The sequence below is a fragment of the Sinocyclocheilus anshuiensis genome, unplaced genomic scaffold (genome assembly GCF_001515605.1).
Source record: "Sinocyclocheilus anshuiensis isolate Anshui unplaced genomic scaffold, SAMN03320099.WGS_v1.1 scaffold1455, whole genome shotgun sequence".
In the NCBI taxonomy this organism is placed as follows: domain Eukaryota; kingdom Metazoa; phylum Chordata; class Actinopteri; order Cypriniformes; family Cyprinidae; genus Sinocyclocheilus; species Sinocyclocheilus anshuiensis.
The window spans coordinates 343,926-359,469 of NW_015541012.1; the positions used below are offsets into that span (position 1 = coordinate 343,926).

Here is a 15,544-nt window from a genome sequence, read left to right on the forward strand (position 1 = left end):
AATGACATGCTAACTGGTCTGGGACAAAGTCTTCTCTTAAGGGCTTGTTGCCTCCAGAGAAGTGCTGTGAAAGGCTGGAGCAAAAGGCTTTGTAAGTCCTCTTCACCCCCTGCTTTTGACACCCTCTTTTATTTGCTTTGTGACTGGATCTACACATTAACATGACAGTGAAGGGAAAAACCTGAATGAGAAGGTACATCTCACAAGTGATTCTTTTCTCCTTTGCAACAACAGACAACCGCTGTGATTGTCAACCCTATAAAACCCTTCTGAATCGCATGACTTCATGGATAACCCAGTCTGAAAACAAGCCTGTCACGCCTTCTCTTTTTCTTAAAGGGACCAGACTCTAATCAAATTACACAGTGGCTTCAATCAGGTAGGGTTGTTCGAAGGACATCCTAACTGGTCTGGCACAGAGTCTTCTCTTAAAGGCTCGATGGCTCCAGAAGAGTGCTGTGACTGGCTGGAGCAGGACAGATGGGAAGACTGGCTTTGTAAGTCCTCTTCGCCCTCTGCTTTGAACACCCTCTTCTCTTTGCTCCGCTTTGCAACTGGATCTTTTACCAGCCGCTGCTCCTCCAAGGTCCACATACTATCGTCCTCTCTTCGCCCTCTGCTTTGAACACCCTCTTCTCTTTGCTCCGCTTTGCAACTGGATCTTTTACCAGCCGCTGCTCCTCCAAGGTCCACATACTATCGTCCTCATCCTCCTTGCCTTGCACCTCCCTGTCAAAGTCCCGCAACTCCTCCATCATGTCCTCGATCTCCATCTCACCGTCAATCTCTTCTTCTACCTCAGATCTGAGTTCTCCCATACTCTCTGTCCTGTTTGTATCATCTGCATCGTCTTCATCCACTCTGCCCTCTGGCTCACTGGCCTGGCTCTCGCCGAACTCCAGGATGGTGGGAAGGTTGCCCTGTTTGGGGCAGCGCTTGCGCAGACTCACCAGAAATGGTTGTGGGAGGGAGAAGATGTCAACGTTGTTCCCCAGGTCGATCCAGGTGACGCTGGGGAAGCTGTCCGGGTCCTTCAGCGTGTCCGTAAGCTCTTTGAGCACAGCACGGGTCATCCTGTTGCCATTGAGGGCCAGAGTCTCAAGGCGGGGAAGAGACGCCAGCGTAGGGAGAAGCAGAAGGAAGGCATCGTCTGTGAGCTCGGTGAAGCCCATCTCTACGCTGCCGATGCGGGATGCGTGGTGATGCAGGTAGGCACAGAGACGCTCCATGTCTTTCACTCCAAGAGGGATGCCAGACAATTCTAACGTCGCACTGGATGGAGGGCTTGAAAGAACTGATTTCAGACTGAGAAAGAGAAAAAGAAGCAGATAGAGAGTAATAATGTGTATGGGTATGGGGTGGGGGAATTAACTTTTTATTGCATTTTATAAATCTGAACTGGAGGAGAGAAAATATTAACCTTATTAAATATTAACCGAAGGAAAGAAAATATTAAGAATTCTACAAATTCTAAGAGTTCACTAATAAAACTAGGACACATTTGCTGGTTAACTGGTAATTTCATTAGAAACTGAAACATTATGTGGCAAAAATGATAATCTGGCCCTGTGCTGATATACAGTAGAATTAAAATAAAAAACATGAAACAACACATGAAATGCTGCAAATAAATAAATCTAATATTTAAAAATATATATATAATGATTTTAATAAAATACAAATAAAAAATACAGTTTATTTTTATGAACATTATTGTGGCAAGAATATGTATGGCCATTAAATTATCTTAAGTCACTGACACTGGCAGGTGTGGCAACAACTTAATGTTGGACCCTACATACATACAGCAGCTCTGCTCACATACGCTGTTTGACATGAGACCTTTTAGCATGGACATTTCCTGTGGCAACAAAATTCATTGTATAAAATGTATTATAATTAGACTATTAGAACTCTCATCCATACTATTCTGGTACCAGATTTTTACAAATGGAAGCACATGAAATTGCTAAAGTAACCGTAACAGTCATTAGTGTCTAAAGAAGACATGTAGGGCAGGAGCAAACTGACTTATATGAGTGGGCTTTAGAAAGGTTGAGGAACTACATTTTAAAATAATAATAATAATAATAAAATAGACTATGCAGCTTAATTTATTGAAACTTATACCAGCTTTAACATTTTATTAAAACTCAGAGACTATCAAAGACTCAGGATATCAGCTTATTGAGGGGAATTGAGATCTGATTGAAAGGATTCATTTTCTGTAAATGCATTATTACAGATTCAAAACAGCCCCTGGAAATACAAACAACATAGAATTTAAGAGTTAATTTAATCATGATGTCAGTTGTTATTGTCAAATATGGATTAATAACCTACGAGAGCTAGATAAATGGAGCGATATAGGGAACAAAAGACGAAGGCAGGAAGAGAAGCTGATTTATTAAGTAAAAGAGAACAAATGTGTTGCTTTAACCGCTGCACATGCAGCAGACTCATAATAAGCTCAGTGTGCCACCACAGCTTGCCAGTGTGTGAGTGAAGAGAGAAAGAGTGAAAGCGAGAAAAGAAATGGCGAGAATACTAATTCATAATGTGGCCGTTGCTAATTCACACCAGGACATGCATATATCTTTTTATATAACTGGCATTTGAGGAAGAGAGAGGAATAATAAGCATCCTGATTTGACATGCTATGCTCATTCTGAATGATATATTTCCTGCCCCACTCTGATCCTGTCATTGACCTAGCAAATAAAACAGCAGCAATGTCAAGGAAATGGCTAAACCAGAACAGGATATCAACTCTCCTGATATTACTGGCCAGGATCCCGAATCCCACGCTCTCTAAGAGAAAAAGCCTTTCCCTCTCTCAGCAATCTCACCCTGAATGCATCTGACCCACTTACATTCTCTCCTCAGCATTTGATCATTTCGAAAGGTTCTCATTAACGAAGGAGCCATGTGACTTTAAAAACTTAAAGGTATAGTTCACCCAAAAATGAAATGCCACTCTCTCGTGAACACGCGTACGACAGTTAGTGGAAGCTAGAGATTATGGTTTATAAAGTTGTAAATATGGATATTTTTCTTATACAAACGCATTGCTTCATTTCAGAAGGCCTTTATTATTCCCCGGGGCCGTGTGGAGCACTTTTTATGATAGATGGACACACTTTATTTTGCTTCAAAATCTGGACCCCCATTCACTGCCATTATAAAGCTTGGAAGAGCCAGGACATTTTTAAATATAACTCCGATTGTATTCGTCTAAAGAAGAAAGTCATATACACCTTGGATGGCTTGAGGCTGAGTAAATCATGGGGTAATTTTCATTTTTGGGTGAACTATCCCTTTAAGACAAAAATTTCATAAGCTTTTACATAATTTTTACACTGTTCTTACATAAAAAAAAAAAATCTCTTAATTGCCAAAATTGCTTAAATATCTCTCTGGTTTGAGGAATCATTGGTTGCATATGATCTGTTTTTCATATGCAATATATGACACAAAAGCAGCTTTTGAACGGCTATACAAGGCTGTGTGTAATCAGAGATTTAGCAATCTACTTAATGCTTAATTTACTTAATGTAGCTTTTTAATTGATCTGTAATTTAAATCACCTCTTGAATGAAAAATTCTGCACAATGCAACAAAGAGAATGACAAACAAATCTACATTTTTGATTTCTTAGTTAGTATGGAGTCTTTACTCCCATCATTTGCATTTTTTTTCACACAAGACTAATTATCGACCTGGCAGCAGGTGTGTGCTGTCAAAAACCCTTCCGTTGCATTGTCTTTCCTGTGACTGTAAATAAAATCAGGTTATTATGTCAGTGTGATAGATTGGAACAAAGATTTGACTTAAGACATTAAGGTTGAAGTTTCTCATTCGCAGCTCTACAGAAATAAACCCTTTCAATTACAATCAAACTGAAGAGCAGCAGGTGGGTGGGAGGGTGTCAGAGACGTGCCATACTGTATTGCATTGTTACAGTTCATTCACATTCTGTCATAGAAGAAAAGTCTTCTATTGAACATAAAAAGTGGTATAAGAAAATTACTGCAAATCCATCATTTACATAGCTGGAATATATCTCTGTTTAAAAGTTTGGGGTCAATAACATATTTTTAAATAAAGAAGTGAATAACATAACAATAATAAGAAATGTTTCTTGAGCATATTGAGCATATAGAATGATTTCTGAAGACTGATATGACTGCCAACTGGAGTAATGACTCCTGAAAATTCAGCTTTGCCATCACAGGAATAAATAACATTTTCATGTGTTTCACATTATTACTGTTTTACTGTATTTTTGATCAAATAAACACAGCCTTCAGTGAGTATAAGAGACATATTTCAAAAATATTTCAAAAATCTTACCGACCCTGAATGTAGGTCAATAAAAATGGCCTAAGACCCTCGGATAATATGTTGAAGACTCTTGGATAATAATTGTGGTAATTATGACCAATTAAGTGCAGAGTCTATCATTATACTGCTCTAATCTCCAACACACTGAAAGGTCAGCACTGTGTGACTATCAGAGCAAAATGAAGGAATACCATCATTGAAATAAAGCCTGGAATAAACCTTCTTTTGCAGTGGATGCAAGGATGACTGAATGTGTGCACTAATAATTCGTTTTTAGTTAAAATGTTGCTTAGTATGACGCACAAAATATTCTATCATTTAAAATAGCAAGCACTTTTCATGACTGCAGTACACTTTGGTCTCCCATTGCTTTGGGTTTATATCCTAATCATACAAAAATCATGATTTTGACCTGATCTGTTAAGCTGATATTCAATTACTTATAATAAAATCTATTTGTTTAATATGTAGTTATTTTGTTAAGACTACATTTTACTGTATGAGATTTTCTCATAAATTTATCTATAATAAATCACATAATTTGGATCTTTTTACGTCATGATGGGAAGATTAGTCATCTCAGTCCATTTTCTCAATGTTTATAAATACTTTTTACTCTTGAAAAAAATATAATATAAACATAATATATAACATAACATAAAACGAAAACAACTAATATTTAGCTGACTTTCTGAGATTGACATCCAACATTTGACATTCAGGTCAAATTTTGTACCCTTTTCGTGCAAAATGCCAGCAGCTTTAAGCTCTCCGTGTAATGACTTTATGTGAATTTTAAAAGCTGAGTTCAAGCAATTTCCTTTGTCAAACAGCTCCTTTTTACTCATCCTCTCAGGCATCAATGACTCTGACATGACAGCTGTTTGGACGGCTATGCAAATCAATAAAAAAAGCATTAATGTAAAGATACCACTAATTGGAGGCAGGTAGTTGCCATGTGCCAAATTAAATGTCTAAGTCACTGCTTGAATAAAAAGAGACAGGGAATGAAATTGAAAAAGCCAGAGATGCAGAAAGCTGTAAGGAACAGGGCAGGAATGAATATCAATAGCCTATTGCAATTTCATCATCACGCCACATTAGAAACCTGCTGTTTCTGCTCTCAGGCAGTAAAGAGCATGAGCAGAAGAGGACAGGAAGACAACAAGAGAGAAAGAGGCACGAAACGAGAGCTTAAGCCACTGAAAAACTAGCAAAAGGCAGAACTGTGAGGTAATCTGAGGCGGCATTAGAAGGACTCAAGAGATCATATGAGGAGAAAATAGAGGGATGAAAAACAGGAGGGAAAATTTAGAAGGCAGAAAGAATTCAGCAGACATGCCTGAGAGATGACAGTATGATTTCACAACAGCACTTATTCCACACCCTCTTCTACTCCTGTTTTATATTCTGAAATCCCTTTTTCGTTTAACACAACTCTCTATCTTTCTTCTCCCCTCACAATTCTAGCTATAAAAAACCAGCGAGTTTGCTATTAATGTGGGTGTTATGGAGGCAGATCATATGCTAAAGCTAGATAAAACACTGTCGCCTCTCGACATGATGATCCAGAAAGCTCCGGTCTTCCTGTGTTGAGATGAGAGAGACATTCCTCACCGGCTCCTGACAGCCATGGGCTGCTTGTTATGGACTAAAGGGTCTCCACTGGACTGCAGACGCTTCACCACATGCAGACCAGACGTGCACAATGCGTTTCACATTTCAGTCCATGAAACAAGGTCATGTAGTAGTAGGTCTATGGCATATTAGATTCCACTTAACAGGTTTTGTTTCGAAGAAGCAATCCAAATAATACAGCTTTCAGATATCTTGTGTTCATAAAGATCTGTTTATATTGTTCCATTTGCAGTAAGCAATTTGACTGTCGACTAATATATTATATTCAGTGAGAGTGGGCGATACTGTTAGCAAGAAAAACGCCCCAAACAAATGCAAACATTCAGGTCTTTTTCTCACACCTGCATTAAACAGATTTGGACTCATCTGTGCTAAACTCTTGACGTATACTGCTGTGCTAATAAATAAACTTTATCATATATAAATACAGTATGTATTTACACTGAAGTTAAATGCATGTTATTGGATAAACTAACAGACAACACATCCAGAGCAGATGTATAATTTCCTCCGGTTATATGTAGAATTGCAAATCAGAATTGATGTAGCTTCAGTGTAAATATTTGCATGGAGGCACATAGATTAAACTGCACACATACTATGAGTAATGCATTATTCACATAAACACACATGTACCGCAGCCCAACATCTGTTACGTGTGAATTCTCTCAAAGAAAATGGGACACCTGTCTGAGAGACTGTCTCAGTCTGACCGGCGGACGAGGTTAAGGTCATGTTAGCACTTAGCTATTACTAGAGCAAAGAGGGTGGAATCATTAAGGGAGAGAGAAAGAGAAGGGTAACTGAAGGAGACATAAAATGATGAGAGTTAAAAATGAAATCATCATGAATGCTTGGCTGAATTTCACTGTTGTTACTGTTAACTAAAACTAAAAATTGTTTTTGTTAATTAAAATAAAGTTGAAATAAAATAAAATATAGATATTAGATTAAAAACTTCAACTTAAAAAAACATGAAAATTAGAGTTAAATTATTTTAAGTTGACGTACCAATATTACTAGAAATAAATCTGAAATAAAGGTGATCAAAATAAAAATCAATTAAATTTAAAAAGAAATGTTACAAAAACTAATATAAACCACAAAAGCACATTTAATTACTAAAACTTATACTAAATTTAAAATGAAAACTGAAAATAAAAACTAATTTAAAATATTAATTAATATTATAATAGTATACATAATAATAAATTGACATTACTGAATTTTTCCAAAGTAAAATATAGGATGCTCTTTCAAACCTCACATTTAATATACACTCTTAAAAATAAAGTTTCCTTATCGACATTTTTAGTTCCATGAAGAACCTTCAACATCCATGGAACCTTTTTCAATTGCACGAAATGTTCTCTATATTACAAGTCTACTAATACCATATGAGAGCTTTGTTTGAGAAACAGACCAATATTGTTATTGTTATTGTTATTCAGTGAAAGTTTTCACTTGAAAATCTGCAGTGCACTCACCATTTACTTTCATTGTATAGAAACAAGCAGCTTGCTTATTCTGCTATAAATTATTCTTTTTGTAATCCATGAAAAAAAGAAAATCATATCATATCAAATCTGGTTTTGAAACACAAGAATTTAAGAAAATAGTGACTGAATTTTCATTTTAGTTGAACTATTGCCTTGTTTTCTTTCCTGTAGCTCCTATTTCCACTGGACAATCCCATTATTGCCGATCTGATGAAATCACATCAGTAAACGCAGAGTTCAGGCAGAACAAACAAAAGCGCTTGAGGAAGTTCAAACAGAGAATAAGGAGACCCTCAGAGGCACACAAGCATCGGCCAAGGAGAGGTGAGAACGCTGTTTGAGAAACACTTCCCTTTTTAAACCCCAACAGCTGCATTCACATCTGTGACAATAACCCACGCCACACAGTACAGAACATAAGCGTAACAAATGAAGAGCCGTGTGTGGTGTGACTCAGACAAACAGCAGTGCTCCATCAACAAAAAGCACCCGGTGAGGATTAGACAATACAACCGGAGCGGATAAAAAGAAGAAGGTATCGAATCCGGTCTATGCAGAACACATGCCTTCACATTCCAGCTTAACCAAAGCAGTCGATGCAGTGAACGAACTGCGGTAGGGGAGTTCAGCTGTTTTATCCTTACATGCATAAGTTCGGGAACAGAGTAAAGCGTCAGCTAATCTAAAGTGTATCCATCGACACAGGAAATAAATAGAGCCTAGTATTTCCTCATTTACACATTACACAGTCTGTGTTTTGACTATATTAATGGCAGTTGGAAAAGAGCCACATAAGTATGAGTCTACACCACAGAACCATGTGTTAGCAAAAAAAACACACGGCACGCAGTGGGAGGCTGCTCTTTCATTCACTGACTCACTCTGCAGAATAAACACAGCTCTTATCATCAGTGGACAGAGAAGAAAGTGCTGAAAGCCCCATTGAGGAGCCAATTCACAGGTGATGAGATTTGGATGGTATACACAGCTGTTCTGGGGATATAATATGTGATATTGTGTATTAAAACAATTTGGGGACATCAGAACTGTAGAACCCAATCCTCATATGAAACGCTTCATTAGCCATGCTGTTTTTAAATCATAATTAATCCCTAAGTGCTGACGAATCAGTACACGGACAAACAACTGGCAAAGTGAAGAATCATTTTGACTGCCTGCACTGCAAAGTCGGAAAGCCTTTTATTTTTAAACCAACTAATCACTTTAATTAATGAACAAAGTGAGGCACTTGTGAGCCACTAGGCTACTATGTGTGGGCTGAAGGGATACAGGCATCAATGTAATTTATAATGTAGCATTAAATGCAATGCTTTCATGTGAAATGAAAGTACTTATGTGGCAGGAGAGAGCTGGACATCAGAGAGAAAATAAGAAAAGAAACAAAAAGGAAAAAAGAGAAAAAAGAAAAGGAACCAGAATAGGAAATATTAATGGCCAACATTAATGGCCCTTCCTGGATAAGGATTTTGCTAATGAATCAGGGAATCATTTGTAAATCAATGTGACTGATTCATTAAAAAGAATTAATTTAAAGGAATGATTCACAAACTGTACATTAATATGGCTTGCATGCAAGTTTTACCCTACAGAAGAGCTATGTAGCCAAACAAATATTTGAAAATGTACTGCATATTGAACAAATATTCATAACAGAAGCTAATTACTTTTACATGACTTTTAAAATATCATTATTTATTATTTATACAATATTACATATTTTAGATAGCATATATTAAGTAATTATAAGATAAAGCATATATTCAGCAAACAGTGTTCAAAGGTTTTGGGTCAGGATTTTTTTTGAAAGAAATTAATAAGCAAAGATGCATTAATTTGATCAGAAGTGACAGTAAATACATTTATAATGCTACAAAATATTTATATTCCAGATAAATGCAGTTCTTTTGAACTTTCTAATCCATCAAAGAATCCTGAAAAAATGGTTTTCACAAAATATTAAGCAGCACAACTGTTTCCAACATTGATAATAATAAGAAATGTTTCTTGTGCACCAAATCAGAATATTAGAGTGATTTCTGTATCACGTGACACTGAAGACCGGAGTAATGATGCTGAAAATTCAGCTTTACCATTACAAGAATAAATTACGTTTTAAAACATATTAGAAAACCATGATTTTCCTTTATTTTTGATCAAATAAATAAATGCAACCTTAGTGAGCATAAGAGATCATTAAACCCCAAACTTTTGAACATTTTTGTATGTGATAACTAGAATAATGTATATTAACTAGAAATATCTACTTTTAATATTACAACTAATTTTAAATATTAAATTATTATCAGGTTTTCCAGAACCATGGGAACCCTGAGAAGAAAGACAAGTCAAGAATAAACAAGAAGAGAGACGCTGTAAACTGAGCTGTAAAAAAGCCCTATTGTTGTACTGAGGAAAGTAAGGCAGCATGTGCCCTCACTGCCTAAATCTGAGACCCAATCTCTGCTTGTCAGCTCTGCTTTCTCACCAGGCCTGTGGCTTCCTCTTCAGCAGCCCCTGCCGTCTCCACTGGGAGTGCGGGCTCAGGTGGTAGGTCAGCTGACGGCACACCTTCTCCATGGCACCCAAAGCATCTCCCTCCTGATAAAGACAGAGAGAGAGAGATCAAATCAATCAGATGTAACACACAGCAGGTTAATGGGGATTGGCAGAAGATCAGGGTATCTGAGCCCTCAAGGTAAAATATATATATTTTTTGACATTTATGATGACAGAGGAGCAAAGCTGTATGGACTGACCGACATGTCACAAACACAGTCTGGCTCTATCATTAGGTCATCTGAGGTTCTGTGAGTGTGTATGTGTGTGATTTGGTAAAATGCATAAGCATGTAATGTATTAGCGACAAATTGATGTATTGTATGGCTATCTCTGAAAAGCATTATTATTTTTACTCACATTCATCACTGCCTAAAGCAATTCAATCTGCAGAGAGACACGAACACTCATACACACACTGCCTCGAGTAACTGCCACACTCCTCCAGACAGAAACTATTTCTGCCAATGTTTAACACGCAAGTTAGCAAAAAAGAAAAGCACTGCATACTCCTGCAGGGCTGCCAATAATTAAATCTAGGGATGCACTGATGTTACAATTCTGGAAGATAACCAATAGATGGCTAATAAATATTAAAATTCTATACTATTTTGTGAATTCAGAATTAATTGGAGATTTTGTATGAACATGGATACTCATTTTGAGATTTGGTAAAGATTATATTTAGTATTCTTGATTAATTATAATAAACTATAGAAATTCAAAGATGACTGCAGTGGTAATCTAAATATAAAAATAATTAAATATACAATACCGTCTGATGCCACTGTATTTAAAGAAAAAAATGTCTCTAATACAGAACCAATACATCATGAATCCATAATTTAATCTGAACCAACATGCTGTCATCAGTGGTGTTATTGTTAACTAAAACTAAAAAGTTACAAATCATTTTTGTTAATAGAAATAAAGCTGAAATAAAAAAATATATAAATGTTAATTGGAAAAACTTAAACTTGAAATGTTGCCTTTGGCAACTAACTGAGATAAAATAAGTTTAAGCTTAAGTAATAAAATGACTAAAACTAAAACTGAAATTAAAGCTAAACAGAAGTATTTAAAAACAACAAAACTAATAAAAATGACAAAAGCACATAAAATTACTAAAACTTACATTAAAATGAAAAAGAAAACTGAAAATATTTAAATAAAAGCTAATTCAGAATATTAAAACACTTAAATAGTATATAAACAATACTAAAACAACACTGGCTGTAATATTGGAACACATTTCAATTAATTATTATGAGCTGCAAAGGTGAAATCCTAGGGGGGGGGTTGTCTATTAACTGTAATATTGTTTTGTCACATTAATCACAACTGAAATGTACAGAGGTTTATTACTGGAATTACATTGATTTGCTTCAGGTAATAAATGAGGTCCAGTGCACTTCAGTGAATGAGAGGGCACTGCTCATACATGACTAGATTACCAATTATCTGTAGTTTCAAGTACTAGCACTTGTCTGTTCATGGCTCCAACTAAGAACCTTAAAAAATGTGCAATCTCAATATTGAACCTCAATATGCAGAATGGGCGCTAAAATTCAAGGGACCAGGACAAATTTTTAATAGGTCTTACCCTGGGCCAAATGACATTTGTTTTTTCAGGAAGCCAAGATAACAGTAACATAGTATTTCATCAAGGACACATTGTCTGTGCTCAGGTGTCTGTATCCGCACTGGAAACATCAATATGTAAATAAATCCGGCCATCACATCTCTCTGCTGCGCCAGACCTTGACCTCTGCAGTGGATCAGAGATAGAACTATGTCTGTAAAAACACACGAACTATGTGTTAGTAAAGCCTAGTGGCTGCTGACGGTGAGATTAACAGTGCCTCATGGCTGGTCAGCTCTGGTGCGCATCCACCTGCAGACAGACAGTGGGTCCCCTGGTAATGTAATCATACACCCAGCGGGCTCTGACAGCTCCGAGAGTGTGACAGCCCAGCTTTCCATTCGTCACATCACTGAGCTCGTCTCTACTTTGTCTTTCTCCATCACTACTTACAAAAACATCACTTAGAGAAAATGTCACCTTACGCACTAGTTCGAACTCTCACTCTCCCCACTTTTAGTTGACATTTCATTATGTTTGCTTAGTTAAAGTTATAGCATATGCATGTTTCTAAGGCTGGTTCTCAATTTTTTTTATAATAAAGTGCAGGTCAAGGACTGGCCATCTGTTAAGGGTGTTTCCCCCGAAACATTTGGTGCTCAAGAAACATTTCTTATTATAAATGTTGGAAACGGTTGTGCTGCTTAATATTTCCTTGGAAGACATGATTTGGATTTTTTTTTTTTTACATTTTTTTCAGAATACTTTGATGAATATCAAGTTTAAAAAAAACACATTAATATAAAATCTTTCATAAAACAGAAATCTTTTGTAACAATGTAAATGTCACTTTTGATGAATGTAATGCATCCTTGCTGAATACTAAGTAATTACTGAACTGCAATTTGAACTGTAATTCAGAACTTACAATACAGATACTACTATGATATATTAAATTCTTTACATAATATATAATAATCTACATGAATTAAATATTTAATAAAAAATATAAATATTAAAGATATATAATTCAGAGGTAATTAACGTACAATAATACAAACAGATACTACTATGATATATTAAATTCTCTATATAATAGCCTATATAATAATATGAATTCATTTTCTTTAAGCAAAATATCATTTCATATTTCTTTCTTTTGATTTTGGGGTGAAATAAATCCAGGACATGTTCTTGACAGATTTCATGAGAGAAGAGATGATGAGCTCAGTGTAAAGAAAACAGTCGGCGGCATTCTTGTTGTTTTTGGTGGAGGTCAGGTGTTTGTGCAGCTCTCTATAGGAGCTGAGCAGGGAGTTAGTGGTGTGATATAGTGCCTGACTTGCTTCATTAAGTGCAGCAGCAGCAGCAGTCTTGGAAGAGGGCTGACTGGTCTTTAGTGTGTGTGACTCATCTGCGAATACACATCCCTCTGTCTCTACCCTCTCCGCTCTCTTCATCTCTGCTTCTGCCTCTCATCAGAGACTCGCACATGCTTAAGAAACTGGATTTCATCCTAATGCTCACTGCACTGGAATGGTACAGTTTCAGTTTGCACTTCTTTCTGCTATGACGTCCAGGCAGTGCTATAAGGCACTTTTCATTCAATATTAACGTAACACAACATACAAGAAACATACAGAAATAGAACAGAAATGGTATGTGTGTGTGTGTGTGTGCGTGTTTAGGTGTGCATGTCACGAATCACAGAAGCACTATACCGTCTTTGGGCAGTGAATATATTTGGCCAGGCTGATAATGAGATCATGGGTAATGGGATCCACTAGGTTGCGGAAACTGGCATAGCGGTAGAGAACATCGTCCAGAGAGGTTGACTCCATTCCCAGATCCTGGAAAAAAGTCACAATACTGGGAGGTCAAGAGAATGAAAACTACAGACTTGCAGTTCAACCCAAAAATGAAAATTACAAAGTTACAATTGCAAAGAAGTTTGTTCATCAGAACAGATTTGGAGAAATTTAGCATTACATCACTTGCTCACAAATGGATCCTCTGCAGTGAATGGGTGCCGAAAGAATGAGAGTCCAAACAGCTGATAAAAACATCACAATAATCCATAAGTAATCCACACGACTCCATCAATTAAAGTCTTGTGAAGGGAAAAGTTGCGTGTTTGTGATAAACAAATCCATCATTAAGGCATTTTAACATTATACCGTTACTTCTGGCCAAAAAATGTGTCCATAATCCATAACAACGCTTCCTCCAGTGAAAAAGTCCATCCCCTGTTGTCCTCTCACATTCAAATCCATAGACATATTTGTTTAGAACTGTTTTAGACTGTTTTCGCTTGTAAACACTGCTTGATCTGTGCATTTCTCTTCTGATTCAGATGGAACAACTTTGTCATTGGAGAAAGCAATATTATTGATAGAGGATGGTTTAAAATGAAAAACATCTTAATGATGGATTTGTTTATTACTTGTGAAGATTTTTGCTTCACAAGACATTTATTGATGGACTGGAGTCATGTGGATTACTAGTGGATTATTGTGATGTTTTTATCAGCTGTTTGGACACTCATTCTGACGGCACCCATTCACTGCAGAGGATCCACTGGTGAGGAAGTGATGTAATGCTAGATTTCTCCAGATCTGTTCTGATGAAGAAATGTCAGAATGTCAGGATGGCCTGTATGTGAGTATATTTTCCGCAAATTTCAATTTTTGGGTGAACTTTTACCTTTAAAGCTTATTTGCTTATTCTGAAACTTTGATATGTCATCTAAGAAGCTTTTTATTTCTAATAAATGTGCATCTGCATGCCACATTTATATACACCTCCTAACAATGATGTTCATGAACAGTGTTCCTGAAATCATAGAAATTAAATTTCAAAATGTGGGCCTAGAAAGTGAACAGACTTTGTTGTCAGCACAGAATAAGAGAAAACCTTTAACTCTGCAAAACAAGCCAAACTGAAGGAAAAGTTAATCTACATTATCGAACATTTGCGATCTGTAAAGCAAAAGGGCAGCCAGGGGGATCAGCAATTTAAAAAATTGCAAATGTGTGTGGGGGTGAGGGCTCTAGCCAGAGCTAAATAATCAACAGCAAACCAACGGAAAATGGGTGGGTGTGAATGAAACAAATAGTCATTAGTATGACAAAGTGAATAAGCTCAGGAAAGGTTCGTCTTTGTTAAGGAAAAAGGCTGAATAATTTTTATGTCACTACATATAACATAAACTTTATAATGAATTTCTCTAACACTAAAACCCCGGGCCTAAACTGTGCACACTGAGCAAAACCCTTGGTTTATCATTATCATCCCTCTATGGAGCAGAATCTTGATTAATCGATTTCCATTTAATCAAAGGCCCATCCATGTTCATGGTTTCTGGGCAACAAGGTACACTTGGTAACCACTGGACACGAGATGCTTTCCTTTGACTCTCTTGCTCATTATATGCTTTAACCCCCATTGTGGGATACACTGCAAATGCATTCCAGTAACAATCTCACATTTACTTGGGGTAAAAATCTTCCCCTTGTGAAAAAATGGTATTAATTGTATTGAATGTGCACTTTTAGTGTACTTCAAATCGTAAAGGTTTATTTTTTAAAGAAACTGTACTTGGAAATAATGTAATATTAATTAAATAAAAGGTACTTAAAGAGGGTACAATTTCATGTTTCTTAACACTTTTAAAAAGTGCACTTTGTAATAATCTCTAATTAAAAGTTGTAAAGTACATTTTAAATCATTACATTTTAATTTTTTGTCATGCTTTAAAGTAGGCCTACACTTATTTTGATGTGTTGATAATATAGCACATCTAAAGTACTTGATTATCATTTTTATCATAACTGTAGTGTGTAATTTGTGACCCTGGACCACAAAACCAGTCATAAGGGTAAATTTTTCGAAATTGAGATTTATA

At 36.3% G+C, this 15,544-nt stretch overlaps 1 protein-coding gene across 1 annotated transcript in view; it reads right to left on the reverse strand.

The window, feature by feature from the left end:
- Positions 1-275: 275 nt before the first annotated feature.
- The window catches only part of LOC107690424 (leucine-rich repeat-containing protein 75A-like), a 23,360-nt gene continuing 8,091 nt past the window's right edge, over positions 276-15,544 (reverse strand). Inside the window, exons 2-5 of the mRNA XM_016488756.1 lie at positions 13,362-13,490; positions 9,988-10,100; positions 657-1,305; positions 276-573 (exon numbers count right to left, since the gene is read on the reverse strand). Of these exons, the coding sequence (XP_016344242.1) occupies positions 376-573; positions 657-1,305; positions 9,988-10,100; positions 13,362-13,490 (1,089 nt within the window). The 3' untranslated portion in view covers positions 276-375. The remainder of the gene's footprint in view (positions 574-656; positions 1,306-9,987; positions 10,101-13,361; positions 13,491-15,544) is intronic.